Source organism: Trypanosoma grayi (assembly GCF_000691245.1).
Source record: "Trypanosoma grayi strain ANR4 Tgr_634_V1, whole genome shotgun sequence".
Classification (NCBI taxonomy): domain Eukaryota; phylum Euglenozoa; class Kinetoplastea; order Trypanosomatida; family Trypanosomatidae; genus Trypanosoma; species Trypanosoma grayi.
In genome coordinates, this window is record NW_008826253.1 from 1 (window position 1) to 10,220 (window position 10,220).

At 54.5% G+C, this 10,220-nt stretch overlaps 6 protein-coding genes across 6 annotated transcripts; all 6 read left to right on the top strand.

The window, feature by feature from the left end:
- Nucleotides 1-9: 9 nt before the first annotated feature.
- Nucleotides 10-1,398, top strand: DQ04_06341000 (putative surface protease GP63; the record flags this gene model as incomplete). The annotated part of the gene is made up of 1 exon (XM_009314654.1): nt 10-1,398. One exon carries the CDS (start codon nt 10-12, stop codon nt 1,396-1,398), a length of 1,389 nt encoding a protein of 462 aa, XP_009312929.1.
- Nucleotides 1,399-2,350: 952 nt separating this feature from the next.
- DQ04_06341010 (hypothetical protein) lies at nt 2,351-4,384 on the top strand (the record flags this gene model as incomplete). Its single annotated transcript, XM_009314655.1, has 1 exon — nt 2,351-4,384. One exon carries the CDS (start codon nt 2,351-2,353, stop codon nt 4,382-4,384), a length of 2,034 nt encoding a protein of 677 aa, XP_009312930.1.
- A 179-nt stretch (nt 4,385-4,563) lies between these two features.
- On the top strand, nt 4,564-4,908 carry DQ04_06341020 (hypothetical protein; the record flags this gene model as incomplete). Its single annotated transcript, XM_009314656.1, has 1 exon — nt 4,564-4,908. The coding sequence occupies one exon, from the start codon at nt 4,564-4,566 to the stop codon at nt 4,906-4,908; it is 345 nt and encodes a 114-aa protein (XP_009312931.1).
- Nucleotides 4,909-5,342: 434 nt separating this feature from the next.
- On the top strand, nt 5,343-5,741 carry DQ04_06341030 (hypothetical protein; the record flags this gene model as incomplete). Its single annotated transcript, XM_009314657.1, has 1 exon — nt 5,343-5,741. The coding sequence occupies one exon, from the start codon at nt 5,343-5,345 to the stop codon at nt 5,739-5,741; it is 399 nt and encodes a 132-aa protein (XP_009312932.1).
- Nucleotides 5,742-6,158: 417 nt separating this feature from the next.
- DQ04_06341040 (hypothetical protein) lies at nt 6,159-8,663 on the top strand (the record flags this gene model as incomplete). Its single annotated transcript, XM_009314658.1, has 1 exon — nt 6,159-8,663. The coding sequence occupies one exon, from the start codon at nt 6,159-6,161 to the stop codon at nt 8,661-8,663; it is 2,505 nt and encodes an 834-aa protein (XP_009312933.1).
- A 295-nt stretch (nt 8,664-8,958) lies between these two features.
- DQ04_06341050 (viral A-type inclusion protein) lies at nt 8,959-10,218 on the top strand (the record flags this gene model as incomplete). Its single annotated transcript, XM_009314659.1, has 1 exon — nt 8,959-10,218. A coding segment is annotated over one exon (1,260 nt), but the record flags the coding sequence as incomplete, so codon positions are not given.
- Between the last annotated feature and the right edge of the window lie 2 nt (nt 10,219-10,220).

Genomic DNA, 10,220 nt, shown 5'->3' on the forward strand with positions numbered 1-10,220 from the left:
ACGGAGGACATGAACAATCCGGCCAAGTACTGCACAAGAGTAGGAGATGTGCGTCCGGACTTCATGGGTGGTACGGTGGTTTGTAAATCCGAAAACATACTGACGAATGAGAAAAAGACTATACTTGTGGAACACATTATTGCTGGGGCGGTAAAACTCCACACTGAGCGTCTCTCTGTGGAGCCGGTGATGAATAACGTTATTGTACCCTTGTTGGGAGGAATACTGTGCTCCTACTTCACAGTTCCCCCGTATCACCACACCAGTGGTGTGTCTGGTGCCGACATGATTATGTACGCTGCCGCAGGGCCGATGGGCGGCGCCGCCGCCTGGGCGAGCACGTGTGCAGTATTGAAAAGCAGGCGACCATTCGTTGGTGTTTTGAATATTGATCCCCGGAATGCTGTGGCGACAGATAAGAGTGTTCGTATAGCTGCCCACGAGATTGCGCATGCTCTTGGTTTTGGGTATGATCAGATGAATGAACTGAAGATGATATCCACTGTAAGAGGTGTGCGCGGAAAAAACTCCGTGCTGGTGGTGTCGTCACCAAAAACGAAGGAGATGGCGCAGAGGCACTACAACTGCAACAATATAAAAGGTATGGAGCTGGAGGACGAGGGAAATTACGGCACAAGTGGTTCCCACTGGGAGCGGCGCAACGCGAGGGATGAGCTGATGTCTGGTATTTCGGGTGCGAGTTATTACACTGCGCTAACAATGGCAGCGTTCGAGGACATGATGTTTTACAAGGCTCGTTGGGGAATGGAGGAACATATGGGATGGGGCCACAACTCGGGCTGCAAGCTGTTGGAAGAGAAATGTTTGGTGAATGGTGTCAGTACTTATCCAGATATGTTCTGTAGCGAAGCCCCACAAAAACACCAGCCAGTATGCACGTTTGATCGTATGTCTCTTGGATCCTGCCAACGGGCAAAGTACACTCAAGCCTTGCCAAAACAGTTCCAGTACTTCGTGGACCCTACAGAGGGTGGTGATCCTCATTTGATGGACTTTTGTCCACACGTTAACCCGTTCTCCAACGCCGGGTGTACCGACGGCCAGCCGTTGGCAACGCATGGGAGCCGCATTGGCCCGAACTCACGGTGCGTGAAGGGTGAGTCGCTCAAGCTTTCGTATATGTCTCTTGCTGATATCTGTGTGGACATCTCGTGCAGTAATGGGACTGTGAGCGTTCGGTTTGTGAATGATGATACGTGGTATCCGTGTCCTTCGGGCAGCTACCTTAGCCCGAAGAAAACATTCATAAGTGGGCGCATTGTGTGCCCCAAGCGGTCGGAAGTGTGCACAGATGTCAGCGATGGCACTGCAACGACGGCCTTTCTTGCAGATCTTTTGTTTCTTTCTGTGTTGAGTTTCGTAATGTTGGCTCTTTGAGTGGGATCCGGCACTAAATATTTATCAATATACACAAATGCTTTTAAGCGATTGGGATTCTTGTCTTCCCCCTATATCCTTTTTTTTTGTTTCCTTGCTTCTCATCTGAGACACTGGTATGCGTTCGCTCAGTTGCAATTCGTATACACATCCCACAGTGTCACTTTCTTGCATTCCTCACGTGAGAGGGGTGTGATTTCCCAGCGAGTTTCTTCGCACGCTACGGTGTTGTGCGTCAGCTGTTAGCGGGGCACCCCTTCGTGGCTGCAGAGACTGGTGGTCAAGCACGGAATACAGTGCATTTCTCCCTCTCACGCTGAGGACTTGTTGGGGCAGCAACAGTTGAATTCGTTTTATTTAACAAGGTGTAAGGTGGTGCTTTGTCTCAATGGTTTTTTTCTTTTCCTACATTCCGGCTGCGCCTCTCCTATTCTCGGATTGGGTACGTGCTCTCTCGCAGCCTGATGCTTCTCTTGCCATTGTCTGTTGCGTAGATACGGTACTAGGGAGATGCACCCGAGGCTTTTGTTGCATGGCACGTCTGAACATCACGTATGAAAATGCGTATCCTGGTGTATTTTCTTTTGATGCATCTTGCTGCCTACAGGGGTCTGTGGAGACGTAGTACTGGGTGTGGATGCAGGTATCCTTTTGCTCTCGATGCGCAAGCCAGGCGATACTTCTTTATTCGTGTTTTCTTATAGGCGTGCACATGCGGAGGAGACATGTGGCCTGGGTCATGTGACTTTTTGTTCTTTCCTCTATCCCGGTTCACCGCGATTGTAATTTGTGATGATGGAGTGTTTGTTACACTTGTTCGCGTAGTTCTCTTTTGTCGCTATGTATGTCTGTTCATCTTATGGCGTTTTATGCTGCTTGCGTTAACTGTGTGCCATCTTCCCTTGTACAAAGCTGTGCTAACACGTCTAGTGCCTCGGACTTGTATGAGAAGATGATGCCCTCAACTTCGGCAGAAGAGGCTGTGGCACATGCGCTGCTTGAGCGCTTGTTGAAGAGAGACATTACCGATATGCGAGGGGAGTTAGTGGACAGAGCGCCGCCGCATGTGAGCCAAGATGTTCTCAGTGGCACGGAGAAGCACGGCCTCGCTCTCCTCGCTGCTGCAGCAGCAGCACCACCATCATCATCATCACCACGAGGGAATGGTGAGTGGCGGCTGCGGTGTCGGAAGCGGCCAGCCTTGCAGTGGCTCGAACAGTGGGAGCGGCGGCGGTGCCGACGGGTAGCGGCGAAGGAGAAGAATGTGGCCCTCGCGCGCCGCTTCTTCGAGTGGAGGGCGCAGCAGCAGGAGCGAGTCACCGCCGCCAGGGTGCGCTTCGACCCGGCGCGGGGACTCTCGTTTCATCCCACCATCCGCGAGCCGAGTGTTGGGGCAGCGCGACGGTCGCCGCAGATGCTGCACAGCGCTGGGCTGCGCTGGCAGCAGCAGTGTGCAAAGCAGATAGAGAAGAAGAGGGAGCGGCAGGTGGTGGAGGCGCAGGAAGAAGAGAAGGCGTGCCATGCGTCATGGCAGATGTCCCCGGGGACGAGGCGGATTCTGCGGGCGAGGGACACGGAGGGCCACGCGGCCAGCCCGAACAACGCAGCAGCTGGCGTGAAGGACAACAGTAGCGACGGCAAGTCACACAGTGTGTCGTGTCGCCGGGACGCATCGGTGTGTCGCTGCCCCACAAAGGCATCTCACCGCCTCACGATAGATTATCCCCCGTTTCTGGAACGTCTGCAGGACGACGTTCGTGTGCGTCGGGAGCGTGCGGCACTGCGCGAGAAGTACGCACGGCGTGAATCCGGTGGATTGCGGCTATCACCGCAATTGATCGGGGACCAAGCCAGGCGGCTTCATGATTACACCTTTGTGAAACGTAAATGTGTCGAGGATGAGGAGCCAACATTCAGTCCGAGGATTAATCAAGGTATTCTCTCCCCACCCGGCAGGCCCCCTGGTTCTATTGTGTTTGTGTCCTCATCGTTTCGCCAGCAAAAACAGAAGCAGCAACCGCAGGAGAAGCAGAAGAACGACGCAGAGCTCTCGTTGCCCAAAAGGCAGCAACCGTCGCGAGAGGAAGAGAGTAAAACGAAGTCTGCTGTTGCGCATTCCAAAAAGCAATTGAAAGACTTTCGTGAGCGACAACGATTGTGGGAAGCACGACGCACGGAGCACCTTCTCCGCCTGAGTGAAGATGTTCACGCCCTACGTGAGGAGGAGCATACGAAGGAATGTCTATTTCACCCCATCATCAACTCCCCGTGTTCCACCCGTGCATTGGAACTCCAACCCGAAGCCTTCTGCGTGCCGCTGCGTGGGGCATCTTTGGCGGCTATCGAGTACGCATCACCGACGCACCGCACGCTGCATCAGTACGAGGATATCAATGAACTTCGCCTCAAACACCGGCACTCTGTAAAGAGACCAATATCCCAAAGTACCGTATTTCCTGGCGACGGCAGGAACAACATAATGAGGCGCAGTTGTGCTGGGTATGCGGAGCGCCATGCACGTCAGTCCATCAGCCCGAAATTTGGCCGTTGGCGAAGTGCAGGATACAAGGCGCCCCCGCTAGTGGTGCTAAATAGGACACCACCGGCACAGTCACATGTGCGTAGCATGGGGCCCGACCTCGACGAAAGCACCCTTCTCGATTTGGGTATATGGTGGAACGGCCTTGTCACGGAGAAGCTGCAGGTTCCGTTTAACGTGGAGTCGAACGAGGATAATGGTGGGTCTTGCATTCCTAATGAATGGTTGCTAGAGAGCCCTTTTACACAAACACTTCCCCTCTCAGTAGTGGCACAAGCCTTGCACGAGCTGCTCCTACTTACTGTGCATGAGTCTAGAGACCCCTCCTCCGAACGCTACCGACACCTGATGTCCTCACTACAGAGTTCTCCGTCAGATAACGACACCAAAGTGACATTCGGCGAATTTATCGAGCTGTACAGTAACATGATTCAAAGTAAACTGTGAGTCAAAAGTGCCAGTCGTAGAAAGATTCTTTGGCCCCCCAACGCGTTCCTTCTGTTACCGCAGAAGTGCATCTTCCTGGGCAACTGCGTGCTCTATTTCACCCCACTCATCTCTTGCATGTGAAGGTAAGCACTCCAAGAGGAAGCAAAAACAACAGTATATTGTTTAAGAAGGAAGATATGCCCAAGGTGAGAAACACTTCACTGATCATTGTTGGTGCTGTTGGATTCATTGCCGTTGCGGCTGGNCGAGCCGCGTGGGATCTCGCAGTTCTGTTCAACCTCATTCACGCTGTTGCCTTGCTGGCGGTCTTCGCTGCTCTGAAATCACTGGATCCTGACGGTCGTGCTGCGAAGTTTCTCTCCCATGCCTTCTACCTGCTCCTCGCCGGGACCGCGCTGTTCGCCGGCTCTATCTACGCCCTCTGCCTCGGTGCCCCATCAAAGACAGTGGGTCCGCTGACGCCCATTGGTGGCATTACGCTGATGACCGGATGGATCACCGCAGCTCTGGCCGGTTTCTGAGAACAGCTGACACTCTTAGTGTTGGAGGAGGGAAATAAATAAAAATTGATGTACGAGGGAGAAAATATATATATTTTTTTTTTTGTGGGGTGGTATTGGGGACGCAAAACAACTCGATCGCTGTAACTTCTGTTAGGTAGGACTACAACTCTTCGTGATGTGAGGCACACGCATTTGTGTGGGTTTCTGTGTGTTAGGACATGAATGAGTGCTCTTTTTTTTTGTATGTTTGACAACTTCCAATGGGGCAGTGTGCCCAGGTGAACTTGTTGTGGTTTCGCTGGTTGGGATGGTGTGTCGTATCTTCTTTTTCTGTTGTGCCGGTGTCACACTCTCTCTTCGTCTATATTTGATGTGTCATTACTCCCTAATATAGTTGCACACGCGAGAGGGTGTATAGAAGCCAGCGATTGCAGGTGGGGGTAAGTGAATAGATGCCTCCCAAGGTAGTGGCTGCAGACACAGACCCAATGCTGCAGGGTACCTACCTTCAGGACGACACGAAGGATTTTGGGCCATCTTCGGAGGCGCTGGATCAATTCGAGGCCCATCTCGCAAGCGGTCAGCCTGCGCACAGTGGGCCATCGTCGAAGAGGCAACTGCTGCCGATGCGGAGGGTCTCGGGGGCTCAGCGTCAAGGCCAGAATGGGAACTCCAATCATCAGCTCAATCACGAACAACAACAGCAGCAGCTCCATCGTCATGGGCTGAAAGGCGCCAACCACCAGCCACCACGGGGAGATCATGAGCTGACAGAAGAAGATCAGGCGCGACTGGAGGATATTGAGGCTGTCCGTCACTTGGGGAACGACAGTGACGGGGATGACGAATAGCCTTGGCATTATGGTGTGTTCTTTCTCAGGCACTCTCTATTGCTCCTTAGCTCAGCAACAGCTTCATATTGGAGCCACCAAAGTTCCTTTGTGGCGGTGGGAACCCTGTCTTTTTTTTCTGGGCATCTGTTATCTCTTGTTGTCTTTTGATGGTGAGCTCAGTGCACCCCTCACACTTTGAAAAAAAAAAGACAGGTGAAAGGCTGGTTTGCTTCGTGTGGGTTTATTTTCGTTTGGACATGTTTGTTTGTTTTTTTTTCCGTATTTTGTTTGTTCCGCCATACATTTAATATGCTTTCGGCTTATCCCCATGTTTCTTTGCATTTTTCTTACGTTGCGGTTGTTATCGTTCCTCGTGTTGTTTAGTGTCCGACCGCCGTGGAACGATCTGCTACCTGCCACAGTTTCTCTGGTCGCATGCAGGACGCTCACCGATCAGGCGATGCCGCTGCAGCCACCGATGCGCTGCAGGTGCTGCAGGTCGACCTCTTGCAGACATTGCACGAACAAAAGAAGGCGGTCCTGGCGCTTGAGGCGCAGCGGCTGCTCTTCTTGGAACGCACCGCCGCAGCAGAGGTTCTCGCCGCCTGCCTGGCGAAGGAGCAGCTGCTGCGTCAGATGTGGTGGAAGAAGCAACTCTTCCTTGTCGAGGCCAATCTCACGTCGCGTGTGTTGCACCAACGCCTGATTCGCGAGTCGCGAAGAGCCGCCAATGGAAAGGGCACAATTGCACGGCTGGAGGTATGTTCGCCTCTGCTGCGACTAGACGTGGATAAGGGTGAGAGTGAGGGTGAACGTGTAGTGGGGAGCGGCAGTGCTGTCGTCGAGGCTCTTGTTGTTCCACTCAACTGTGGTATTGAACTTCAATGCCGTCTTATCGTTAACAGTTCCGGTAATGAAAAATATGATGCCGACAGTGATGAAAAGTGGCTTCAAACGCAGAAACAGCAGGATTCCTACTTTGAAGAAATTAGGAGGGTACCATTTGTTCTCACCTACGTTGCTGGAAATGCGGCACTTTCTGAACACGGCAGCACGCTTGCATATGCGCAGCGTGAGACGGGTGGGAATGATGGACAAATGGTGGCATTTCCGGACGTCGCGCTTGACCACGCCGAGGCCAACTCTGTTCACACGCTGCTCATCACCCACCCCCGCACACAGCATAGCATAATACCGCCCTTGGAGGTGGCCGTTGTGGCTGTAGCATCACCGTCCATCACCCTCGAGGCGGTAACACATATAGAAGCTCCCACCACTAGCGACAAAAAGGACAGCATGTCCCACAGTCAAGATGCACTGCAGCGATCAGATGCTGGAGAGATGGGAGTGCGCGTGGCAGTTGGCACTGATGAAATTGTCACTCGGATCGTGCTCGAGTGCCATGAGCAGTGTTGTGACGGGAAGCAGACCCATTGTCTGGGTAAAGCTGAGGTAAGAGGAAAGGCGTGCGAGGAGCTACTTGTCGGGGAAGGGAGATGGCGTTTTTCTTGCTGCATCCCAATAGAGAGCGTCCGCAGCACTGAGGTGGATGTGAACCTGCTGCTACTGAAGGCACAAGTAACGCTAGCATCTATGCCTCAACAAACTTTTAGGGAAACGTTTCACGTTGCGTCCACTTCGCAAGCTGTGGAAGGCCGGGTGAAAATCCACGCGGAAGAAGTCGCCCCAACCGTGCAGAATGGCGGGAGTGAAAAGAAGGAAGTGATGGTAAAGGACGCGCAGAAGGATACATCTGACTCGGGAATACCAGCGCAGGGGGATACCGCGTTGCGTTTGTACAGCATGATCGGCGAGGACTCGCGTGTATCCACAGAGAAACAGGCCGACGACGAGTCGTGTGTCGCAATGAGCTCCTTTCGCCTTGATGACGATGGTGTGCTTGGTATTGCCCCCACGAGTGACACATCGGCGAGTGTTCATTCACCGCATCTTGTTTATTGCCGCCACACCGCGCCGGACTCCATTGCCAACGTGCAGATTCTGGGGCTTGAGCAGACAATGCGTGAGGTGACGAGCGGAGGCAGCTCCTCCTCGCCGTTGGCTGAGTGGGTGCTGGAGCCTTGCGGTGGTGCACCACCGTGGTTCTTGCTGCGTGACCCACGCGGGGGTTGCGTTGTCCTTCGCTGGCAAAGCAGCGGCCCTCTTCGTGCTGAAACCTGTTTCTGCTACTTTCCCCCGCCTCTTCACGATCACGGCGTCTGCGACGACGCGCGCGTGGTGGAGCAGCTGTTCGTCGAGCCGCTGGAGTGTATTGTGCGTCGCTTGTCATCTGGCCGAGTCACCTGCACGTCATCATCATCGGCGGACTCGACGGTGCTTGTCGAAAACGCCGCTGCCGCGTGTGTGTGGCTTCCCGGTGACGAGGAGGTAACAAGCCTGGTGGTGGTGGCACAGCGTGGGTGCTGCTTCAGTGTATACTCCCTCGACGACAATGAGGTTCTGCTGCACTCCAGTCTGCAGGTCAACGCGCACCTCGCGGACGTCGCTGGTGAGCAAGAGTATCTCGGTGTCACACCAGTGCGTGGTGGCGACGCGGTTCTGCTGTGGACCGCTACAACGGTGGAAATGCTTTCACACGCTCCATCATGGACACGTGAGCTTGTTTACACAACGGAGTCGTTGGCTGGAGCGCACATAATGGCATTGTGCCCTGTGCATACGCCCCCTTTGCAAAAGAAGGATGAGACAATTTTTCTGTTTCTGTTGCTTTCCGACGGGAGTGTTGTGGGTCTTGCAGTTGACGGCAGTGTGCACACTGTGGGGCACTTGTCTTCTTCGGCGCCATCGTCGCTGACGGCTGCGGATCTGCCACATGTAACATCACTGATGATGCGGCATGTGATGGTGAACGAAAAGTCTGCTGTGTGTATTTGTGGTCTTACGGAGAATCACGTGTTGCGACGTGCCTACGTGTATTGAAGTGGCTGCGTCCACGCAGGCATACACACACACACACACACACACGCAAGGGAAACGGAATCACCTACACATTGTCGCTTCTCTGTGTCATGTTGGACCGCCGCCCTCTTTTTGATTATTTTGTTGCAGTTTGGCTTTTTGTTTTCCTTCTGTGTGTTTGGGTGGCTGTTTTCTGTGGTGATCTATGTGGCGGGGGATCCTTCTTCCCCTTATGTTTGTTTGTTTGTTTCTTTTTTGGTTTCGCCTTGCAGGCACGAAAGCCCTCCACCCTTACCCCCAATTGATGCTGTAGGTGATGGACGACATCAGCCAGGTGGTGAAGAACTACTACGCGGTGATTGGGCAGAAAGACGAGGACATATTCGAACTCTACAGAGACAATAGGCGCCTGCAGAAGGAGCTGGATGAGGCGAACGCAGCAGGGGAGGAGGCGGAGGCGGAGCGGAGCACGCTGAAGCTGCTCGTTGCTGCGCTGCAGACTGAGGTGCGGGAAAAGCAGGCGCTCATTGATGCACACGCAGCAGAGAGTGCTCCTCTTCGAAGCGCTATGTGGCGCGCACGCGACCTTTTACAGATGCCCTCCGAGCTCGACTACACTGCGGAGGACGTCATCGACGCCTGTGTCAATCTTCACTCCGAGTGCCGTGAGTTGCGGGTGCAACGGCAGCAGTTGGCTGATACTGCGATGGGTGGCTGGTCGCTGGCGTGCCGCACGCTGATCGAGTCAGAACAGCTGCGGCGCGGCGCCCTTGTTGATGCCTGTGACGGCGCAAATGCATCGATGGTACGGCTCTTGCAAAGAATCCGTCAAGCAGAGGTCGAGCAGCAGCTGCTGCGCGAGATGTGTGAGGAAGCCGACCGGGAGCGGTGCCGCGAGGTGGAGCTACTGGCGAAGCGGGCACAGGTGGAGCTGCGGCAACAGGAGCGTCTCGTAGAGGAGTTGCAGGAGAGGGTAGCGTCTGCCGACCGCCGTGTGCAGCTGCTGGAGCAGCAGGTGCAGCAGGAGCAGGCAGAGAAGGAACTGCTGGTAGAGGCAGCGTGCACGCGCCTAGACTTGATGGTGGAGCGGTGCGCGGACGCAGAGCGCATGCTGGCAATCGCGTTGAGATATCTCTTCCGTTGTGGCAAGCAGCTGCAGGAGTCCACCAGCGAGGTGGCGGCCCTCCAGGGAAAAAATGAAAAGCTGCAGAGCAACCTGTCTCATGCGCGAGCGCTCCTCCGGCGGAAACAGAAGCAACCGCAGCAGGAGCAGCAACAGTCCCGGTTAGATATGAGTGGTGTCGCCGACGACGCACAGAGCGAAATGTCGCCTCATTTGGGCCCACAACCACAGCGAGGAGAAAAATACCACGATAACGGCGGCGCCTTCCGCGCGCTACAGATGGAACACGAGTCGCTCAAAATGGAGTGGCGCAGGTGTGTGGAGAGGGAGCGTGCGGCGCGACACCAGGCAGCGGCCTCAGCGAGCCGTATGAAGGCAGAGCGCACCGCCTGCGAGGCGGCGGACGCAGAGTGTCAGCGGCGCTGCGCCACGCTTGAGGCGGCGCTGCACCGCAC